Raw genomic sequence first — 24232 nt, 5'->3', positions numbered from 1 at the left:
ATAAACTTACCTTTATTTTCTTTGTATCAACCAAGTGCTGTGCCATTGATTTTAAGATGACTGCAAAGAAGAACCAGGAATGCTGTTCAAAAGAAGGAAGAGAGTGAATAAATAATGATTACCTGATAAACACCTTATAATGCATCACCATTCCTTACAGATGGATTGCATGTCTTGGTAATGCACAGTGTTAAACACTATGTGACAAATAAATTTAAAAATCTAAGTGCCAGGTATTTGAGTAACACTGGATCATGTCCTTAAGAGAGGTGAGGCCATCTCAGGCATTTTGTCGGTGGCTTTTTGCAATAAGGAGCCTCCAAACAGCACTCCTACAAACTTCCCATTCCTACTGAGCACTGTCTTCATGGTTTGCTTGCAGGGAATGGCAGAAAGGTGTGATTCAGAGAACCTCAGAGAATAACCTGCCCTGTGAGTTCCATCAGATATTTGGTAATTTGGCACAGAATAAGATAGTACTTGAACAGAGGGGTTCTTCAAATACCATTTGAAAAGGTAAGTATGATACAGATTAATATCTCAGGATATATGTGAAACAAATACACTCCAAAAGCTTATACATTGAAAAAAAACCCAAACCTCCCCACAATAAACCCAATCACAGGCAATTTTTTGTGGCCCAGCATTTCTGCAGGTTTTCTGCCCTTTTCAGACGATGTTGTGCTAATGGCTCAATAAAGAAAATCAGAACTGGTTCATTTTAAACAGGTGAACACATTTTTGCCTCTGGGAAGTCCTGGGCTGGACTGGGTAGTTCTTGTACCATAACCTAGAGGCTCAGGGACAGACCTTACAGATGTATGAATTTCATACAGATCAACATTTTCCTTGCATCTTCCAAGTTAAAAATTAAAACAGAGTATCCTAAAATCAATTACCCACATCATACTGTGTAAGAATTAGGTCTCAGGTTCTGACTGAGCTGTAACAGACAGGAGGAACTTTATTATGCAAACCACAGCATCCTGAGATACGTGTTATACTGAGAACCTGCAGCAGCTCTGCTCAGTCTGACTGTGGAATCACTGCAGGACATGATTTGCACAAAGGTCATGCAGGGAAAAGGAAGAGGAGAAAGAGATAAGTGAGTTTCAGGCAGAAAACCAGTAGTAAAACTACAAATGTGCTAATTCAAGGTATCATTCACCTTTAAAACCTGTTTCACAGTTACTTGTTCATTTGACTTCAGCAGCCCAGTCACATTCTTGGAAAGCTCCTCATGGACAGTTCTTTCATCAAATGATTTGGTCCTGAAGACGTACTGAAGAAGAAAGCAAAAACGAAAAATCTCAAAATGTGCACTAAAAAAAACCCCAAAAATCCTCAGTAGGAGATGATAAATCATTTGTGTACCACTAACAGCTGACAATCTTTGCTGCCAAAAGATCTTGACTAAACAATCCATTCACATAAAGTTTAATTTCTCTGGCAGTGATGGCACAACCCTACACAACCTCAGTTTTAAACACAGCTTCCTGTTGACTTCAACTTAATGTGAATCAAGAGGAAATTCTGCTTAAAACCAGTCCTATGATTTACTATTCAATAGATTATAGGATCCTGACACCTCCAAACTGCCTTTCAAGCCATTCCACCTGGGAAGAAAAGAAAAGGCAAGCAGAGGAAGAGTGGAGGGTTTTCCACCCACCTAGTCCAGGTCCTTCCCTCCTGCTCCTTCCCTCCAGTGGCAACAGCTACTCAGAGCTGGTAACAACTCCTCATGCTGAAAGGTGTAGAGCACCCACTGCAGCTGACTGATGGGCAGAACTATATCCCTTGTAGAAAAAGAGCCCCCAAGGGAGGAATTTACCTACCAAGTTGATAGGAACTCATAAACCTACCATGACTACCCAATAATTTAAGCTAATAGTTTGGTACCACTGAACCTTCCCTAAAGCAAGAGCTCTGACAGGGAATCAGTTTGGATTAAAAATCTTTTCAATACAACCAAGTTGGCAAAAGAAACTAATATTTCTTGAAAACACATTATTAATATTCAGCTTTGTTTCCATAGCAGATGCCATAAGCTTCTCCCTGTGCAGTTTGGCACTTCTGGGTCCAGTTATTTAAGTCAGTGTAATTTCACATTATTGCTGCATTGTGAGTCACAATTCTCGACTTACTTATTCCCCAAACAGCATTTGTAAAGTAGGTATTTGTTTCCTTACAGATGGAAAACAAAGAGATTACCAGCTATTGGGTTTTGACTGCTGCTGGAAATGAGAAAACAGACCAAGTGGACTTATGGTGTAACTTAATGATCACCTGTAATTTCAAACATTATTAGCTGGTCATGTAGTAGATATCTACTGCAATATTAAAAAGATATTGAGTAGAAGTAGTTTTAATACCCATTTAATTAACTACATTTGCATGTTACATAGCTTATTTATTTTGGAGCCTGAAGAGCTCTGCTGGACCTCAGCAGAATTCTTCTGTGTTTAAACTGGGGTACTTGAGACTAAAACTGAACTACTCAGAGGCTGAGGTGCATGACCTGTGAACACATACATCCATACAGACTGCAAGCAGCATCAAATGCCTCTACTGGTACCTGCAGAGTTGAAGTTTCACAATCTTTCATGTTATCTGCCCTTTCCCCTCTGTCAAACTCTGCACAGAGGGAAATTCTTGCTTTAGCATCATTTCAAAGACTGACACCCTACATACTACACTCCTAAAAGCTCAGTGCTAGTACATTTGCACCAGAGTTTGGCTCTCAAATATAAGTTCTGAATGCACTGCAGCTTCTCCCTCCTGTGCTTGCTCAGCTTGGTGCTCTGTGGGAAAAAAGCTGCAGCAGTAGCACAGACCTGAGCAGCTGCTTGTCCTCAACAGAAGAGTTTTAAAGTTTCTTAACCAGAGAGTCTCTCAGTGGCAGAAAGTTATGATGCAAATGCAGAAAAAGCTACAAACAAGTAGAACTAAGAGTAAACAGGAAAAAAACCCACAAAACCACCAAACTCAACCCATCTCTCCACAAAAACATGAACATTTCAACACCGGCCGTACCGTCACGTAAGAATTGATACAGTTGTCTAGCTGTTCTTCATGGCACTTGGCAACAATGTTGGTAAGAACTCTGCAAGATAAAATAAGAACAAAAATTGAGCTATTTTTTGTCATAAGGCAGAGAAAGTCTTGATACTCACATTGTACTGTTCTTGTAAGCTCATCTAAAACATTGCATGAGAGATGTGATCCAAATGATGAATAACATGTGCAAAATCTGTCCACTGGGAAAAGCCAGTCATTTCTTGGGCTTTCCACTGCTTGGATTGTGCTGTTATATATGCATTTGCTTAACATTGCACCCAGTGTTAAGGATAATAACTGTACTGTCACCACAACAAGAGAAAACATTAACTAACTGAACTTTATGCAGGCCTTGGATACTTAGGGATAACAGAAGTGAGAATACTTTAATGAAACAGAGCGGCAAGAGCACCTTTCTCCAGGAACACTACTTGCTAAGCTCTCCTGTGTCCTGACTGTGGCCCACATACCAGTGCTCCTTTTGACTAGCCTGGTGATTTGAGTGGCTTCTGGCAATTCTTATTATCGGATCCAAAAGCTTTCTAAGTCCCTTAAGTATTTTTAATTTATCTCATTTCTTGCTTTTAGTAGAAGAAGCAAAACTTGTAGCAAAACACAAAAGCTATGGCAATTAGTTGTGGGCATTCTGATCTTTTAACCTTCATTATGATTTGAAACTGAAATGAGTTCTGGCAAAAATGTGACAGAGAAATGACACGACTTGGCCCTCAGACAAGTAAATAACCATGAGTATAAAAGGAATAATGTTTCCTCCACAACACATAAGCCAATCCATGCTCTCATTCTGTTGTTGTTGCTTTCAGAAAGTTCAACACAAGCTGCTTCAAGCTATTCAGAGCAAAACACAGTGTGTATATATAGGACACGTCAACGAATGACACACAGCAGACATGCATATTCCCACTGGCATCAGCTCTGCCAGCACAAAAGACAAGACACCACACATGCAAGAAAAACACTGAGAATCCTTATTTTCCTGTTTTTTTGGGCCAGGTGTGTGTATAGTCAAAATCTGAAGCATGGAAAAAAATATCATCCTTCCATTTTTCCATCTAATCATTAAAACTGTATTTTAAACAGCTGCTTCTTCTGCAGCATTTTCCCAGCCAGTTATCTGATGCTGAAATTGTACCCTGGGACACAATTCATCATTTTCTCTAGACTTAACATCAGTTGATTTGCTGGCCACAAAGGTGTCCCCAACAAAGGCCTGCTGGCCTCTCCCCCTTTAAAAACAGTGTGCAGTGATGAAATCCCCACACACTTATGAGGAAAGGATTTTTTAACCCTAGTACCTAGCTGTGGTAAAACTGGACTTTGCCCTGAAAAATGATCCTTTGATAAAGCAGATTGAAACTCTTGCTTTCCAAGGCTAAGATGGGGAACTCAATCTCCTTCTTCCTTTAAGTTTCCCTAAATAATTGTTCTTCAGGAACAAATTCTGAAGCACAATCTGTGGAAGGAAAGAAAAAATACTGACAGCAGATCAGTCTAACAGGGTTGCAGAGGACAGTGGTAATTTTTTCCTAGTAGGAGTATTGTAGTCCCCATGTTTAGCTGCTGGAGGAAGTACAACAAAAACATCACTATGGACACAAGCAAATGCAACACAACTTTCTGCCCTCCTGCAGAGACCAATAATAATAATCTTGCCAGTATTTTTTTCCTGATGCCCTGATTAACAGCATCAATTTCATTATGTGAGGGGTGAGAGACTCAGCAAATCATTGCAGTTGTTTGCCTGCTCTCTGGAAAATGCTTCTATTGCTTTTCAGTTATTGCTGATATATTCTAATTAAAAAATGCTCCTGAATGGTGTGACCTGGTTCCATCTGCACAGGGTGAAGCAAGATGTTGAGCTCTCCCTGTGCTGAACTCCACATCCTCAGAACCAAACAGAAGCCAAAGGTGAAACCCAGCTTTGTCAGGAAGCTCTTAGCTGCTCAGGAATGAGACCTTCCCCTAGGATTCCCTCAGGGCAATCAGACATGCCCACCATGGTCAATAATTTCCAGCCACATGATCCCAATACTTCCATGCGTGATTTGCAGAGCCCAGTGCTGGGGGGAAGCAGCATTCTCACTTACTGAGGTCTAAATGAGCAGCTATAACTGGACTGACATCTGCATTTGTGCTCCTGAGTGAATTCTGTACATCCCACAGGAGCTATCCAGATACCTGGTCACTGCTGTTGCAACTTCATCATCACTGCTTTGCACCAAAACCCAGAAGAGCTGGTTCAGGACTACAGGAAGAAAATTCATAATCACATGGATCTTCTCAATCCTCAACAAATTCTGTAAGGGAGGTAAGAAGGAAAGGGAGAGAGTTTCAGAGTAAGCAATGAGAGCTGGCAGGTGCCAGCAGGTAAAATGCAGAGCAGCCACTGGTCACAGCAGCAGGAAAACAGGGCAACCAAGCAGGGAACTGGTTCCCCATGAAGCTTATTTTAAATATGACCATCAACACAACTGTAGGTATTGTCCAAAATTCCAGTATTTTGTGCTATACTGACTTAAGGCCAAGAAAAAAAAAAAAAAGGGGAGAAATCAACCCAAATTTTTGTATTTCACTAAGGATACTACCTGAGGGCAAAAAAAGAAGTCAACTATTTCCAAAATATGCATTTTCTAGTATTTTTAGGAAAACTTCTTTTTTTTTTAATGCAAGGATCTGTAAAATCCAACATGTTGTGCCTAAAATACTTTTGTTAAAAGCACAGTGGTAAAAATGAATATTAACACGCTATCCTGACATTTTATTATCTTCTCTAATCAAGGAAGGTATTGAGCTTTTAATAAAAAGCGACCAAACTCTTATGAATTTCTCATATGCTTTTATTTCCAAATGATCCCAGAACTTCTAGCAAAGGTACTAGCAATTCATAAATAAAAGCAAAATACCCTAGGGAAGATTATTTACTATGGTTATATTGCATAGTTAATTTCTTGTTGCATACAACATTGTCTCTGTTCTCTAATAAATTCACTGGAATGTTTTTAGAAGGTAAACTACAAACAGCAGAAAAGAATAGCGCAATTCTGGTGGTTTAGACAACCAGCTTACTGACTAGCAAGATGTAAAGCTTTTATGGATTCCTAAACTTTTCCCATTATGCTCAATGGCTTTCCAAAAATTAATTTAGGACTTCATTCTGTAGAGGTAGAACCTCTAAATAACACTGATGCTTTGATTTGTGAACACACACACACCTTACATTTTTTTAAAATCAAGACAGTATTTGAAAACAAACCCACTCTTTTCAGGTCTGCAGGTAGAGCTGCATCTACAAACAAAAGTAGTGGCCATCCTTATGCATTTGTCCAGAGAACTACCACAATTTATTGGAACTATTCTTTGCTTATTAAAGAAAAAATCTCTCCCCAAGCAGCTGGTACCTGGTTAAGGTAGGCTCCTACAGGAAAACATCACCAGTGAAGGGGGAAAGCACCTACATGGTGCCAACATCTAAACCCCCAAACACCTGCTGGATTTTACAGAGTGCTAAAATGAAATACAATAAATGCCATAATATGATGTTCCAGTCAGTTCAGAGATGGAACAGAGTCACATCTGCCTTCACTTTTCTTGCTCATCTGTCTTTAATGTTCCACAAGCACAGTGCACAGCAAGAACTCTGGATTTCAGCACTCATGAACAGATGAAGAGTTAGGACCTTACATTTATCTGCTGCTCTTTTAATTTCCTTGTCGCACTCCTCCCTTCTCAGAGTTTTTGACCTCTACTGAATACAGGTACATTTAATGCAGCTCTTGCTTCATTTTTGCAGATGTTCTTCCTGGTTTCAGAACTTGGGGGGCAACAAGCACCCTTGATTTATACACACCAAACACCCTGAGCAGCCCTTGGAATAGCATCAGGTTTTTAGAGGAGGTAAGAAGTTATTTAAGGCAAGAGAGGATTATCAGCAATACTGCAGCTCCACATCTTCCTTCACCAGACATTACTGGAGCAACATTCCCTGATCCCCTGATGGGATCAGAGCTCGGCATGGCTGGATTAGCTGCTGCTGGGCAGATGCAGCCCTGCTCTAGATAAGAGGGGATGGGAGGCAGCTGGTGACCAGCAGAGCATCTGTCACATCAAGTCCATCTGACTGGAGCTGTCACAGACCCTCTGCCCCCTGGGTAAACCTGTGCCATGGCTGGAGCTCTGCAGTGGGGGATGAGTTGAGAGAAAGCCCCAAATGCAGCTGTACAGCACAATTTGTGGGTTGTACTATATGGGTTACTTTACCTTACAAGAATTGATAAAGTTTGAGGTAGGAGGCTGAGACAGATCCTTTTCCCTTTCCTGGCACTGATGGAAAAAGTTATTCAGGTATGGATCCTAAAACAGGAAACATTCACATTAATGTATATTACAGATGATTGGAATTTAGTGCCAGAAATTGGTTACAGCAATCACCCATGAACTCACTTGGTCCCCACCATCTTATACAGGAGTCACAGAAAGAAAATCAGTTTATTGAGTCCAACCCATTGGTCAGCATAGTTTGCTAAATGGCAGGTGCTTTGACAAATCCTTTTTACTGTTGTGAGTTATTAATTTTTTTCTCACAACCTACGAGATTTCGAAGGCAGGACTTTTTTTTTCTTGCTGGCGCTCATAATTTATTTCCTTGCTGTTTAAACTGATATTCCACAATTTTTGTATTGGTATGATGTTAAAAAAATTTTATTTTTTCCTTGAACTTTGTAATCTTTAAGTATGTATTCCATCATTGGCATCTTGTCTTTCTGCACTGAAATAGTCTTTAAATGTTCTAGAAACAAATTCATGCATGGTTTTAAAGCCCCTTTCAGACACACCCTGACATTTTTTGTGTGTAAGCAGGTCACAGAGCTGAGAGGAATGTTGGCTTACCTGAGTATTTACTGTTGATACAACGAAAGTAGAGACTTTGAAAAGTGGTTTCCCACTGTCCACCCATTTTATATCACTGCCAATCTGCTGTTAAAGCAAAAACAACAAAAACATATTTTTCCACCTGTTTCCTACTTCATCAAGTTTGCATAAAATTTTCAGTGCACAGCTTTGCACATGAGAGTGCCTGACCTGCACTGGCTGCTGTGCTTTCACAAACACCATCACTGCAGCACAGACCCACTTTTCAGCACAAGGCCAATGCTGCCATTCAAGGGACCAGATCCTGCCCCACCCTGTCCTCATGACAATGGCAAAACAAACACAAGGAGGCAGAAATAATCCAAGCTGGACTGGATCAGCAGGAAAATATGATATTACACCACAAAACTGGAGAATGAATCATGACTGTGGATCACATCAGCTGGAGAATGAATGTCATAGGGCCTGAGTTTGTGAAAGAAGCTCTTTTTGACCATTCTGATTCACATTTTGAGGAGTTATAACACTGTAGAATACATAAAATACACTTTTTCCATATACCCCTGCGAATCAGCAATATAGGACACTCAGCCCAGTGCTGCATATATTAGTTCATATAGTCAGTGATACACAAATAAATATTCTAAACCAGAAACTCTATTTACATTTCCACTCCCCACCAAGTGGAAATCTGATCTCATGAAACACACCTGGAAATGAGAGCTCAGTGCCATGTGAGTGACAAGGAGGGGGAGTGAATACCTTTGTGCTTGCTGGCTCCTGCAGGCTCAGGTAGTTGGGGGGCAGGCTGCTGGCCACTGGCACCTGGTGCTCCTGGGAAGCCAACTGGGCATCTTTCAACAAAGGGAGCCAGGCAAACCCCACTGTGCACAAGAACAAATAAATGGGACTCTTTGGAAAAACAAAGCTTAAAGGAAGACAATAACATCCAGCCAAAAACTTTGAAATCCTTATTTGAATGTACATAATGCATATTTATAATTGAAAATAATTCTACTACAGGTACCTGGTGTTTCCAGAGCCTCTTTCTTTTTGGCATTAGCTTTTGCATTTATATCACAGGTGACATGATAAAATGAAAACAGAATGTGGTGTTTCTTATGGAGTTGAGTGGGAAGTTCAATTTTCACCTGAAATGTAAAATGTTACACCTCACTTTAGTTTAAAAATCAATTAAACCAGGCATCAGAGATGGGCTAAACGAGTGACATCTCTCTACACAGAGGTCTAAGTACAGCCTGCCTTTACTGGGTAATGTTTGCCCCATGGTAAGAAATGCTCTCTTAAGGAAACTGTTTATGAGGATCATCTATCACTTTTACTTAAAACAGCTTTGTCTTGGGAAGGAATATTTTCATTAATGATGAAAGAGCATAAGATGAAAGAGGACAGAACTAAGGAGTGGTGGACTCTGCTTAGAAGTGATCACCTGCACTTTAACAACCATAAATAGCCAGCCCCTATAAATGCTCATATTTTCAGGACAACCAAACTAAAACTAAAATTACATCTCTGCTACTGCTTCAGCATCATTTCATGGCCAGGACCAAGTAACAAAGGCTGACATGAAAATAAACTTTTATTTATAATTTCTGATCAGTCTTAAATCTCATATCATGCCATCCATGAAATCCTACATACTGCTTTTCAGGTATTATTAACCCATTGGAAGAAAAATACAAACTAATCAGAACATGTTACCATATGAACTAATAAAAATGACCCTTTGCTCTTGTGAGCTGTGATGAAATTTATCCAAGCCAATCCTGTGCTAAAGTAAGGGTTAGAAACGGTTGAAAAATGCTTTCAGTGTTAAACCAGCTTATGGGTAAGAACCTAATACCATAAACACAGAATGGCACAAAATGGGCACCCAGAGATACAGATGAAGACAACTTTCTTCTTAACATCCTACATTCTTTCAAATTCTGCACCTGCTTTACTAGGGACATTAGGACAGGTGCACACCTCTGCCAGCCAAATTGGCTATTCACATCTGAATTCAGCTCCTCATTCAGGTTGAAGTAATCTCCCCAAACTAAGTGGCTCACTAGCATCACATGAAGGACACTTTCAGATGTGTTAAACCCCAAAACACATCTTGTAAAGGACTAGCAAGGAGTTCAAAATCTCTGAAAATCTAAAGCTTTAAGTTCCACCCCAGTTCCTAAACAGGAATCTTAAAATTGATACTTCACATGTGGTTGAACATTATCTGCTGATCTTGCCTCAGCAATTTTATCAAAGTAAATTTTAACTGAAAAAGGAAATTTTACTGACTATGAGAACAGTTTGGAAAATGCTGGCTATAAACTCTATGCTGTTTGCCAGCCTCATCACTACACACAAAGCAGTAGTGGAAAATCCAGAACAGACAGCTGACATTCACAAGCCACCAAACACACCAGTCCCTGATAGGGTGAAATTAATTTCACCTGCAGGAAGCCTGGGGAACCAACACTTGGTGAAACAAGAAGATGCACGTGTGAGTAACATTGGGCAAAGGCACCACATGAACTGCTCTGTAGCTGCACCCCCAGAAGCAGCAGCTGAAGGACTTGCTGCAGCCACCACATGTCACTGTACATTCTGTTCAGACCACTGCATCAACAAAATGCCCCAATGCAGATCTTGGATGTCAGAGAGGGATTTCTTCTGACACTTGGCTCCACACTTCATCACAATGTTTACTGTTTCCATTAAATTCAGAGATGCAGCTGGATCCTTAATGTAATCCAGACATGCATTTCAGAGAGCTGGACTGTTCCTAATTAATTCTACAGCATCTTAACTGTACTCAGAACATCTTACAAAAGGAACAATCCTCTGAGTTGATTTAAGAAGAGAAAACAAAACGTGATCCTGCCTGTCAATCTACACAGCACAGCCCCTCCAGATACACAAGCAATGGCAACAGAAGCACTCTGTACAGATATTTTTCTGTCTCACTGGCAAACGTGTGGGATTGGCAGACATTTAATGAAAGAAAAAGCAGACTGACCTCATCATAGAAATCAGGATTCTGGGAATGATGTAGCACAGCAGTGTAGGCTGAGGTTGTAAATAAGGGTCCACCTGGCTTCCCATAAATGCACTGATAAAAGTAACATGTTTTCATTACACTGGGAAATTCTGCTGAAGATACTAATACTGATATATCTAATATGTATGCACATTTAAAACAATTATCATGAAAGATTGATCATTACTTTATCAAATATTAAAAGAAATGTTTTAAGTGCTCAAACCTGGATTTTTTAATACACCCTTCCAGTAAAAGTCCATTGATTCTGTGATAATTACCCTATGCCCAATTAAGCAATGCAGACTCCTTAGACTTCTTCCCTGCTGTTATCAATTTCAGAGTTTTCTGCAAAAAGCTTTACAAAATCTATTTCACTTTTATGCAGTTCAATACACAATACAGTGCTTTTACTGACTTTCAAATATTACAAAAGCTATCCCTGTTAAGAATCTCTTTTCTGGCAGGGTCCTGTATGGGAGCTCTTGATTACTGAGTAATGGCAGTTTCATTTATTGCTGGGAAAACTAGACCACAACTGGACTGTGCAACAGCCCTTGGGCAATGCCAAAGTTAAGAGTTTAAGATTAATTCTTAACAAAGTTAAGAATAAAGTCCCAGGTCCTTCTTATTTTGTGCCTCATTCTTTTCAATCAAGTCTCCAGAGCTCAATGAGAAATGTAGGATAAGCGATAAATTCTAGAAAAAGCAAGCTGCACTGTAAAAAATGGTTCAATTTCCTAATATTATCTCCTTTCTCCTCCAGCAGTCAGAACACTGGCACTGCAAAATGGAATCACTGTGACCAGCTGGGAGCTAACAGAACCACAGTGCAAAATTAGAGGGATATATGAAAACATCCACTCCTGAATTGTTCTGGGTCAGTATCACCCTTATTCCTGGGTTTTATCAGTAGTGTTTTCAGAAACAGCACTCTCTGAACATAAAGTTCTAGCAGCTCACCTTGAGTGGCTTTGCTCCTTCTTCATCAGAGCTTTTGAACTCAATGCACACTGTTATATTCCGTGCCTGGGGAGACAGGAGCATATCAGATCACAAATGGGGTACCTACAGAGCTGGAATAAGGCCTTTTCAGAATCCAAGAGAAACATGCAGATAGTGTATAAATATTTATAAATGCCTGTAAGTCTCAGTGGTATCACTAGAAATAAAATTTCCAAGAAAAATGCAAAATGCAAGCCAGGCCTCAAAATGACTGTGTAGAAGCAGACTGTTAAGTGACCAGGACTTACCTATATCTTGTCCTTAATTAGTTTTCAACCACCATAGAAACACAAGTGGTACCAAGTTTCATTTAAGAACTACAAACATTATCAAGATTAATTTTATCTGAACACATTTTGTCATCAATATAAAGCCCTTGTGAAAACTGTGAAGAAGGTATTACCACATTATCTCTCTTTGAATCATTGTTACAACTTAAAATTAATCCATAGATTCATTAAAATTGTACCAGTGTTTCATGATTGATACAGGTGAAAAAGAGGAAGGGCCAACTCAGTGACATCACCATTTTCCTCTCCGTTATAAATTCTCCTGGATTCCTGAAAGAGCTCATGCAGGCTGAGTTGGCCTGAATCAGTCACATTCTGTACCTTGTTGAAGTGTTTTTGGCTGTCATACTTGAGGTGTTTTGGATAGATGTATATTTGGTTCTTGTACACCCTGTAAGGTCGAGAATATTTTGTTGATTCCTGCACAAACTCCTCCACTTCCACTGTTGGTTGATGCTCCTTTACATTATAGAATGGCTTGATTGGAATAAAGGATGAAGTTACACAGTCTTCAAAAGAAAAGAGAAGAGAGCCATCACATATTGTGTTTGTTTTCACTGTCTTGCTACTGAGAATAAGTAATAATGAGATGCAACATACAAAATCCTGCCTTAACTTATGAAAAATGACTGATGCTGAGATGCCTTAAATTTACACATTACCTCAGAACAGTGGCAATATATCATCCTTAAATGATTTCTCTCACTTGAATTAAACTGGACAGCACTGGTAACCTCTTTTGACACTCACAGTATTTGGTGACATTTGATGGTGTAACAGCCCCATTGGTATATGGACAACTTCTACAGACTGCACTGAGTGATGCTGCTTCTCATCAATTTTACAGCTCAACAGCTCATTTAAGTTTTTCTATTATCTAATAACATACTACATAAAATGAAGAAATGGGCAATGCAGCACTAGATCAAATATATGATGCAACTGGGATAACTGAAATCAGATCAGGAAACAGAAGATGAAAACAAGTCCTCTGTCACTGAGACTGGGAGAGACTAAAACTGGACAGAGAACACTTTCTCTTCCTGTACCATTAAAACAGTGAGGCATTTAACTTCATGGGGAACTCAAGCTGAGAGGGGCCATCAACTTAGAGATGTCCAGAGCAACCAGAACTATTTCTGGGACAGACCCTGCCTACAAATTCCTTCCTCAAATCATAGAATAATCCCCAGGAAAAGTCTACCAATATGTTGTGAGGAAGCTGAAAGAAGCTTGTGATCCCTCACATGCACCATGCCAAATTTTGCTTCCTTCTAACCTAGTACAAGAGGAAACTGCCACTTTCAGAGCAATGCAGGTGCTCTGCAGCCCAGGGAGAAGTGGCTCCAGGCCAGCTGCAGCAGTGGGGTTCCTTTCTTCTCTTTCACAGACACTGAAAACTGGGCTGGATCTGGCCATTACACCAAAGAGTGGTGTAATCAAATGACAGCAAATCAAAACCACTCCCCTGCACACGTTTTCCTACACAAAGGACACCCCTCTGTCAGAACTGTCTCAAGGCACAATTATGGATGGAAAGCCTACTATTTAATTAGAATAATTAAAGTGGAATCATACTTGGATGTTCCAAAGGAACACAATCAACTGCAATGTCCAAACAGCCAGGTATAGTCTGTATTTTGCTAATCTTCTCTGCTCTGCAATGAGATAAATGAAAACATTTTAGAAAATTAGGAGAACAGAGATCATAACATCACAGGAATTAACTGAAAATGAAAACCAGACCCTTATTTAAGATATTTAAGTTACATTAAACACATTTAACATATACCTACTGGGCATTACACTCTAATCAAATGTAACAGCACAAATAAGATATGATTTGTTTTGTGGTTTCTTTTGTTTTTTCCTTAGTCTCACTCCTGCCTTCTCTTTGCAAGTAGTATTATTTTGTAGAAAAGAAAGGAAGTGATGAAGCAAAATTTATGAGAATTAACTTATTTACTTTTACTTTCTAAAACCTGCATAAAATATTCCCTAAAAGGAATTCAGTGAGCACTGGATGAGAGGAGTTCACAGCTTTGTGGCTTCTGCAAGCACCATGCTGAAAAGGGACCAAGACATATTCCTTGTGCCTGAGCAATCTGAGCAGTGCCAAAACCACAACTCTAAATCTCTTTTGTCCAGGAGATGCCTTAGGAGCACAAACACAGCAGTGCTGACACTAATGAAGAGTCAGTGGAGTGACCTGACCACTAACAGCAAGGTGGCACAAGAAGTTAAGGGCCTAATTCACTCCCTGTAGCTGACATTCAATCTTTCTATGATATCTTTTCATATAAATGGAACAGAAGTTATTTAGATTAATTCATTTTTAGGCCCATTTAGAGCAGAAGAGATGAGCAGAAATACATGGTTCAATTCTCATGTCACTTATCCAGTATAAACACAGACCCTGCTCTAGGATTTATACCTGTATGAAAACTACCCAGCCAAACCTCCTCAGAAATTTACAGGCTGTAAAACACTTGAAGAAGGTTTTTACTTTCGATGTCCATTCTTTGAAATTTGCCATGGAGATTCAAACAAACAAAAGCAAGGAGTTGGGAAACCCACAAAAGAATGATTTTGTACCTCTGCCACTCTTTTTTGGTTTTTGTCCCCTGAGATAATGTTGGGTACTTCACCTGCATGTCCCCTGATAAAAGCTGATTTAAGCAATCACTATTTTTAGGTTATAATAACATTTATTTTAATGTGCCAAATGACGTCTCAATTTTCCTGGAAAGTCCAACCTCAAGCACTCTTTGGCAGGTAATAACCTAATGTGAAAAACACTAATGTAATATAATTTAACATGGCCACTTTGGCACACTCTGGTAAATGAAGAAAAAAACTCAGTTACAATTATTCTGCACAGTTTTATAAAGATTCAAAGCAAACTAGAAACTTTTCCTTACCTTCTGTATTCTGCTATTAGTTTAATCAAATCTTCCATGGAAATCTTATTACTTTCTTGCCTGAATAAGGGTGAGAATCGGGAGTCTCTGTCAACATTTCCCTGATTATCTTTAAACACTGGCCTATAAAGAAAGAAAAATGACATATTTATAAACACTCATTCATATATATGTATGTATGTGTATATTTGAGCATTTGAAATTCTCATGTAATCTTTTAACAAGGTTGTGACAGGAATTCTTACACAAATTCATGGCCTCTCTGCGGATTTTCACCCAAGAGAGCCCTGCCAAGCTTCATGCTTACAGGACCAAGGCAATTTCAGTTTATTCCATGTGCATCCCAGTCCTGCAAAAACCTCACACCTGGTTTGAGCAAGAGCCTCTCACCCATCATGGACATGACTCCTCCCTTACACAAAGACATTGATTCCTTATTTCAAGGAATAAATTTGAAGAATTCAGTGTATCAGTAGGTAGTTTCATCCATAGGTAATTTCATCCAAGAAGTTATTATCCAAGGAAAATCATTATAGTTTCAAAGAATGGAAATCATAGCTAGCTGTCAAATCTCAACCACCACCTCTTACCACAATGAAACACAAGCTTTTACAGAACCAGGTTAGACACCTCAATGAATGTTCCTGTGCATTTGATCTGCCCTGTGCCCTCCAGGAGCACAACACCAACTCACTGTGGCTTAGCATTCCCTCACAAAACAAGTTTGTGGAACACCAACTAAAGTTTTGATGAACCAGATACGAAGTGCCCAATGAACTGGAAAAGAAGGATATCCATCTATAATAGAACAATAAATATCAGCTGTTGTGTGCACAGGAAAACATTTCCAGACATTTCCATTCCTGCTCATTGACACTTGCAGGATTTAATTAAGACATTGCAGTGCCCTTTGTATATCCTCAAGGGTCACACACGCTGGCTGGACAGGATAATGTAACAGCTATGCAAGTTAATGAACCCTGGATTCAACTGCAGTATGAAAAAACATTGCTTAACAAAAGTAAAATGTTCTTGACACTAAGTGCTGTTCTGTGAATCATTTGGCCAATCTTGCTTCCTTAATTTACTTCTCTGTTCCACTGCCAGTGAGAAGAAGAATTGATGCCAGGACAAATTGTTGCCAGATGCAAAATAACGGAGCAAACCTTTGGAAGAGGAGCCCAAGAATAAGCACAAATGCACCATATCTTTACTCAACTGACTGAGAGAAGCATCCCTATCTCATTTCTTTGCAACTGTCAAGAATGATCAACTCTCTTCTACCAGATTTGTACCTCCAGCTGTTGCAGGGAATAAGGTCCACACTAACAAACCATGTCAAAAAGCTTACTAGGGAGAAACCAGACCTCCTTTCTGGCAGCCACCACTTACTCTACAGATCCTATTAAATTGCAGTCAGAAAAAATGAAAAAGAAAGGAGAAAGATTTAATAATGATTACAGTATAGGTGACATGATGGTATTTCTTGGACTCAGCACTGCTTCCTCCTCCAGACTAACAGAGAGGACCAAAACACTGGGTGAGTGATTTCTGCTGTGCCACTGGGCTCCGCACTGTGATGCTGAGCAAACCCAGCTTTGCTGGAAACTGTGAACTGATCTCAGAGCAGGCTCTGACACTGAGCAAACCCCTGCTCAGTGCAGCAGGGTGCAGGGGCACTCACCAAGGAGGACTGCAGATGCAAGTGAAAAAGGAAATGAACTGGCAGTAGCTCACTCTGGGTCAGTGGTATTGAGCACTGCCTTCCAGGAGGCTCAGGGACACAGAATTGTGATCCTCAAGGTATCTTCAAACCCAAAGATTCTACCATTGCCCACTCCTTCCCTCTGGTTTGGAGAAGGGCTTTACAAAGTCATCCTGCCTACAACCACTGCTCCAGAGCATCAGTGCTCCCTGGCTATCACATGCTCTGCCTCTAGGACTGGCTCAGCAGCATGTCCCTGCCTAAATAATGCACCCAGGACAAAATTAAAGGCATGAAACAACTAAAAAGCAGGGAAATATTTTTATCTCTCCAGTTTACACGAGGTACTCCATTTATATAAAGTTCTTACAACCACATGAGTAGTTTAGATGTCCATTGAAAACAAGATAACCCTTCTTAAAAAGGTGTATTTTATGCACAGGTCAAATTGTAGTGGTGTCTTCATTCCCCAGGTTCATTAAAGCTGAAGAACAGTCAGAGCAGCAAGTACTGAATGTGTTACAGCTGCAGTTAAATAACTGCAATCCCATGTTTTGCTACATCCTTGCAGGTGGAACAAGAGTGCTCCTTGTCACAGGGATCATACTCAAGGCACTTGAGAATGACAACTGTCACATCAAAACAAAGAAATGATTTAAAAACTTCTAAAGTCCAGGAGTCCAGTATTTGTCTAACACATTAACAATGTACCTTAGTGCTGGGTACCTAATTACTGAGGTATTTTAATACAAAAAAATCACTGAATTTAACTCCTGAGGAGATTCTAAAAGTGGTAATTTAGGGGAAAGCAAGTTAATAGATTGCACTAAAAAAACTGAAACATCATCTCAGTACTTAATTGTTTATATCATTCTGCTCCTCTGACATTGTTAGCTGTCCACAGTCCTAAACACTAGTGAAGCACAGAAAACCTGCACATTGTTCACAATTTAATTTTGAAAAAGGTTACTTTTGAAGTAGTGGTTTTTTATTTGAGGGACAATTGCTGACCTCCAGGGTTAGACATTCAGTGGAAGATCTGCAGCTCCTGGAAATCAGTACAGCCTCACTGCCTTTAGCTACCTCAACCTACGGCAGCTGAACCAAATCAGCATCAGCACAAGCTGCTGAAGGATTCCAATATTAGGCTCTAAAACATGAAGTTTATGAGGATGGAGAAGGTTTGAAGGAGTAAGAGCGTAAAAACTAATCTCTGTGAATGAAGTTTCCCCCCACATCTACAATATGTAGCTGAGGCAGATATTTGCAAACTTTGGCAGTTCTGGCAGGAATATGAGACTCTGACACACTGTAATTCTAACACGTACTGTAATTATACCTGCAAGAGCATACAGACACCAGATTTCCCAGCAGGAACCCAGGGAAGAACCCTGAGTCATGCTTTTGAGCAATGCTAACAGACTGGTGCCACAGGAGCTAATTAAGAGTTTCAGTCACATGTGCAATACTCAGCTGTCAAGAGTTTGGCTTGCTGAACGCATACGTAAAAATCGCACTGTGGCCATCTGTAACTGCTTCAAGGAGGAAAATTTCCACACAAAAACAGGAGTGTGGTTAATGCCAGAATGAACTAACTGGAAAACACATTTCCAAACCCAGGGTTTTGCTATTTATCGTAGCCAAACCATTTCTTTCCCCCTGTAGTGTGATAGCCTCGTGTGGAAACTTCTATTTTCAAGCTGTGAAAACAGAAATAGATTTTATACTTTGCTTTTACCAAAGTCAGACCTGAGCAATGTTAACACACAAGCAGAGGTAAATGAGTGTGGAATTTGGATTTTCTCAGTGCACCCTAGCTTGGCAGATATTTAGGGGACTCGACCTCATACGGACAGCAGCAAAACTTGAAGGGAGAACAAAGGGGGAAAAAAGCCAAATTTGGTAAAAAGGGATCAAAAGGCACAGGGGGCCCTCAGTCTTGAGGTGAGACAAGCAAAATTATACAGGAGGGGAGAGAGAAAGACTAAAAATCCAATTTACTGCACTGACCTGCAATAAAACCCAGCTGACCAAATGAGAAAACAAGTCCTCCATCACCTACTAACCACAAAAAAATGCAGGAGTACCTGAACCGTAATCCCTCCATATGACCCCCAAAGCATTTCAAGTCCTTGGTTAGATTTTTCTTAAAGCTTGACAGTCATCAAAAAAAGAACAGAGCCCCAAGAACCTGTGCACCTACTTTCTAGATGACCACTGCAACTTTATTTCAGATCACAACTATCTTTGCAGGAAATTCTTATGAGAACTGTGACTTTGAAATCTCTTTGGTCATTTTTAGCACCCAATGAATGGTGGAGCTCATGATAAATTGATATTCTGTCAGGTACCTTTGCTGCTCCCTAGCAATTTCACTACATACCTGAAGAAAAGATTCTACCACAGCAACATTTAATGAGCAAGTAACTGACGTTTAGCTGTGAGAAAAATAGGGCAATGAAACAAAAAGCCTGCAGGATATTCTGGGGTCCTGGACCAGAGAGAAAGCTTTGCTTAGCTACAGGCAGAAAAAGCAGAAAAGAATAAAAAGATAGAAGTCCAAGGGAATAAGCTATAAGATGATTATAAAATAATGAAAAAATGAATACATACCTCACTGACCAAGCAAAGGGCATACGGTATCTCCCCAGCTTGCAGCAGAACTGTTTATTGGATTTTAACACTTTCTGTGCACACTGCAAAAAAGGAAATGTGAATTATTTCATCAGTATCACTCTAACATCTTAAATGCTGCATAAAGTACATCCAAGATGAAGAGGCTACAATGTCCTACAATAATTTGGCCTGATACTGTTCATAACAAAAGGTTCTGGGGTGGACAGCAGAGATATCACAAGATGAATATGATGTTGCTGACAAATTAAACCCTGTCACCACTCCTTTATTCAGAACTGCATTAAAGTTGTTACTGCAGTTTTCTATCACTACTCAACGAAGGTGCAGTGCCTGCTCTCAGAGACAGAGCGGTGCCTACCCCAACTTTTCTCCTGTATAATGTTCCACAGCTCATAATTTCTAAAACATTGCTGAAACAGAACCTCCCTGTACTAAGGCAGAACCAGCACAGCAATGCACCACGGATGGATTCGTAAGTTGCAGACAAAATGGAGCTTCATTCATCCAGCCAGTGGAACCTGGGCATTTGCTTGGGGCTCCCAGGAGCCTGTCCTGTTCAGGAACCTGAGGTTTGTCAGCAGGATTTGCAATGCCTTCAGCAGGCTGAAGCTCACAGAGGAGGAAATGATGTTCTTGTTACATTACCTTGAAAGAATCGGGATTCTTAATGTAAGGCTCGGCACTGCTGGCAATGTTTCCCGTCAGCACCTTTTCTATTTTTGCCACCAGTACAATCTCAGAGTGAGGATTACTTATGGAGAAAAGAGCCTGTGGATAAAAGGGAGAAGAGCTGAAAAGTATACAGTGATGCTGCAGAAAGGAAATACTGAGAAATACTGAGCCAGTGCTCTCTGCTGATGGAAAGAGTAACAAACCAAATCCAGAAAGGATTATTAAGGATTATCTCTACTTATTCAACACAGCCAGATGGAAAAGAAAATCTTTGTGCTACTGCTGAAGTCAGCTTGTGCACATGCAGCACCTTGCAAACAAGATGATTCAAGTCTTGACTGATTCAAGTCAAAAAGCAGTGTGACCATGTTAGTACGGCCTAACTGTTCCTCTTGGGCAGCACCTAAGAGCTGGCCTGAGTCAGTCATTCTGCAGGGCAATGAAAGGAGGAGAAGAGGTAACACACGCTGTTTCAGCCCAGAGCTTATGGCAACAGCAAGAATGTGGCAGCACTCTGAGATTATTGCAGCACGTAGGCACTGCCTTGAGTTGTGATTTTGTTTGGCTGGTTGGGAGAGGCCAGCAAATGGACCCAAACAGCACAGGGAATATGGGTGCTTTCTCTAAATAAGAGACACTAACTTTTGTCAGTTCTGATTGTAAATAGTCTATATAGGGAGCTCAGACAGCAAGTGGATCTAAACAACTGACGCACAAAAGAGAATTTTGTTGAAAACAAGAACATAGCATGCAAAAGTTCTCCAATGAAAAGGAATATTACCAAACTAAAATAAGTCACACGAGTCACTAAGCCATGTAAGTCACATGTGGAATACCTGTTTGGGGTATTTCAGCCACTCTTCTGGGAACCCTTTAACCTGTGGTTCTTCCATTTCATTTGAGTCAATATTTTCAACTGCACCATTTTCCAACAGGCTTGAGGAACCTGAAATCATCTGTCTAACCAGAGTGTGGTTCAAATCCACATGAAAATCAGCAGAGATCTTCCTGCCATCCCTGACATCATACAGTGCCACGCTCACAAAGAAAGGCTCTACCTGCAGGAAATACCAGAAACACAGTAAGTGATAACTGAGAGGATGGGGGTGAAGACTATCTTTTAATGGGTTTCTGAAACTAGAAAAAAAGAAAGTAAACAAATATTATTTACAAATTATGAGATACATTAAAAACACATGTTCACATACGCACCCCAGATTAGTTTCCAACCATGCAATTTCAGGGGCTTTTAAAGAAAGCTTGTTAACAGGGTGCCAGAAGAGGAGCTGACAGCTCAGAAACTCAAAGAATCAAAAGCAAATAGATAACTAATTATTAGAGTAAATGAATAGAGCCCCAGAAAACACATTGTAGGATTTTTAAAATGTAGATTGAGAGTCACTATAAAAGAGGGAAGAGCGAGTGTGGGCTTTCCAGGGATTGTCAGAAATGCAACACAAAGATGACAAATGTAAGGGGATGGAAAATGTTTACTGGTACAAACACAAAAGCGTGGGTGTATTATTCTGTGGGAAACACATGTTCCATTTTGCTGGGAAACCAAGAGCATTCAAACCACTCTGACAGTGCCCACTTATCCTATGGCAGAGTACCAGGGAATTCAGTCCTGTGACTGAAAGTAACCTCCTAAGAGCATCCATAGTTCTGACAGAATAAATCAGCCTCAGGATAACACCACCTGAGCTCTCCAGAAACCAGAACCTTAAACTGAGGAGATAAAGAGCAGTGCACAGCAGGTACAATGTCCTTTGCTTTTCCAGTCTCTGCAGGGAATATTGCATGCCCTTGGTGCAGTTATCATGGCTTTATTTAAACAGTTATTCCAGTCTGCCAAAAATAGATATTGATTACATCATGCTGAATTTGCACTCACTCTAGAGGTCATCTTCAAATGAAAAACAAACAAATCAACAAACAAATCAATGCCTCATATGTAATATATGAAAGTGGAGCTGCTGGGACACTGATGTCTCATAACTTCATTTGCTTCAGAGGAGAACTAACTAAAAGCTATAGACTGACATCTACATCTCAATTTTCCCAGCTCTTTTTTTTTTTACAGTAAGAATAAGAAAAATTTTCTGGTTTGTCCTGGCTTTAGCTGGATTTTTCCACTTGATGAAACATCTTGTCCTTTCTATTTTGCCTTCTCTCCTGTAACTTTATCTGCTTGGTTCCTTGTCTCTCCCTGAAAAACAACAAAAACCCCCCAGCTCACCAGCAACTGATATTCCATTGCCTGCCTACATAGGTCTTGGCAGTTTAAACTTGTTCTTCTTATAGCAGGTGCTAAGAATCCTCAAGGTTTGAAACATTTTAATCCTTCACTGAATTATAGCTAAAAGTCTGAAATATAAATCAGCTTCAAAATATCTATTGAAAAGTTAATCAGTTTTGTTATTCAGTCCAAAGGGAGCAGTATGCATGTGTGATACAGCTTTCCTTTCACTTCTCTCTGCAAAGTAACACATGTATGAGAAGAAGAAAAACCCCAACCAAAAAAAGAAAGAAAAAAAAAATCACAGAGAAATAAGAAAAGCTTACATTGGTTGAGGGATCATTTTCATTTTCAGTAACACAGGCCTGGAGATTCAAATTGAGGGATTTGCAGGTAACCAGGATCCTCTTTGCAGGCTTTTCTTCAAATGGCTTTATCACCGAGTTTGTCCCTGGAAACTCCTTCTTCTGAGGATTCAGTGCCTGAAATAAGTAGGGCAATTTGTTATTCATAGGAAAAAGCATCATATTCCAAAACAAAGTAAGCTTTTTGCAACCACTGAAACACCTGAAACCCTCAAAAGTCACTCACTGTTGGTCTCTTCATATTACTACAGTAAACAAGTATTATTCCTAATTTATAGATTAGGAAGCAAACAAAAAAGATTGCATGAGGACATATATAATGTCAGAGGCAGAATTAGGGATTTAAATTAGTTTCTTATAATTTTAGAACTTACTTTTTTCTTGTTTACTTACTCTTTCTAAAACTTCAGCTTTTAATTTCCTCATATAGATTAAAACCCCTCACATTTTCAGATTATTAACAGCACATTTTAGAAAGAGATTCCAGGCATTTCCCTCTTTCCTCATTACTTATATACCACATCACTATTTTAATTTGCTTAATACTTGGAATAAAGGTCTTATAGTTGATTGACATCAGACTCAAGTTTAAATACACACTGATCCCAATGCTACTTAAGCCTTCTTTTCAACTAAAATAAAATTTCCATTTAAATCACATTTAGCGCAAGAAATAACTTTCTTTGAATCCTGACATTAAATGTTAAACTTTCCTTTAATGCTTGTTTTAAACTAATTCAGAGCTGAGCTCAGCTGGACTGGGTGACCTCCAGAGGTCACTGCCATCCTCAGCCATGCTGCAGCCCAAGTGTAGAGTCTGTACAGAAATCTCTGGGCTGCAGGCAGCTCCCCTCCTTCTTCACTGCTGAAGCCTTGGCTGTACCCAGCTTGCTCAAGTCCAACCCACTCTGCTGGCTGAGCTAACCCAGTTAGCTCATGTCAACTGTATTTTGAAAATTCTAAGAATTAAAAAAAAAAAAAAATTGCTTACTGCTATATCAGGATCCAAAGAGAACAGGTTTAGTCGCTCTGTGTTTCGAGAGGCTTTCACTGTTTCTTCTGTTTCTGCGATGTACTGTGGTGACAGACAATAAATTAGTTTTCTGCACAAGAACAGAAATCCATAGAGCTGTTAGACTTCTAAATGAGTGATCAATGCTTCACTCAGAACAACATTTCCCCCTTCTGCAGCAGTTATCCCCAAGCACCTCCAGGCACTCCTTGTTTGTGAAGCAGGGCTTTTCAGGCCAGGACACACTGCTAAGGAATCCCAAAATAGATCAATTAAGTAATTCAAGTTTTTGTATGTTCACATATGCTATCCATGATCATTGCTGGGGCCTCCCCAACACAGGGAATAATGTGCTCTGACTCCATGAATCAGAAGACTGAACAATTGCTTTATTAA

The 24232-nt window shown here is 39.8% G+C and overlaps 1 protein-coding gene across 1 annotated transcript in view; it reads right to left on the bottom strand.

Moving 5' to 3' along the window:
* The window catches only part of DOCK10 (dedicator of cytokinesis 10), a 98244-nt gene that overhangs the window by 33448 nt on the left and 40564 nt on the right, over nucleotides 1-24232 (bottom strand). Inside the window, exons 10-27 of the mRNA XM_030954260.1 lie at nucleotides 23816-23899; nucleotides 22786-22941; nucleotides 21057-21278; nucleotides 20194-20316; nucleotides 19525-19607; nucleotides 15207-15329; nucleotides 13864-13943; nucleotides 12607-12794; nucleotides 11954-12019; nucleotides 10970-11062; nucleotides 8975-9098; nucleotides 8710-8831; nucleotides 7966-8052; nucleotides 7336-7428; nucleotides 5257-5375; nucleotides 3034-3103; nucleotides 1169-1282; nucleotides 11-82 (exon numbers count right to left, since the gene is read on the bottom strand). Coding sequence (XP_030810120.1) covers nucleotides 11-82; nucleotides 1169-1282; nucleotides 3034-3103; nucleotides 5257-5375; nucleotides 7336-7428; nucleotides 7966-8052; nucleotides 8710-8831; nucleotides 8975-9098; nucleotides 10970-11062; nucleotides 11954-12019; nucleotides 12607-12794; nucleotides 13864-13943; nucleotides 15207-15329; nucleotides 19525-19607; nucleotides 20194-20316; nucleotides 21057-21278; nucleotides 22786-22941; nucleotides 23816-23899 — 2019 coding nt within the window. The remainder of the gene's footprint in view (nucleotides 1-10; nucleotides 83-1168; nucleotides 1283-3033; nucleotides 3104-5256; nucleotides 5376-7335; nucleotides 7429-7965; nucleotides 8053-8709; nucleotides 8832-8974; nucleotides 9099-10969; nucleotides 11063-11953; nucleotides 12020-12606; nucleotides 12795-13863; nucleotides 13944-15206; nucleotides 15330-19524; nucleotides 19608-20193; nucleotides 20317-21056; nucleotides 21279-22785; nucleotides 22942-23815; nucleotides 23900-24232) is intronic.

This window comes from Camarhynchus parvulus, chromosome 9, assembly GCF_901933205.1.
Source record: "Camarhynchus parvulus chromosome 9, STF_HiC, whole genome shotgun sequence".
NCBI classification, from domain to species: domain Eukaryota; kingdom Metazoa; phylum Chordata; class Aves; order Passeriformes; family Thraupidae; genus Camarhynchus; species Camarhynchus parvulus.
The sequence above is the reverse complement of the archived record's forward strand: the minus strand, read 5'-3'. Positions and strand labels throughout refer to the sequence as shown.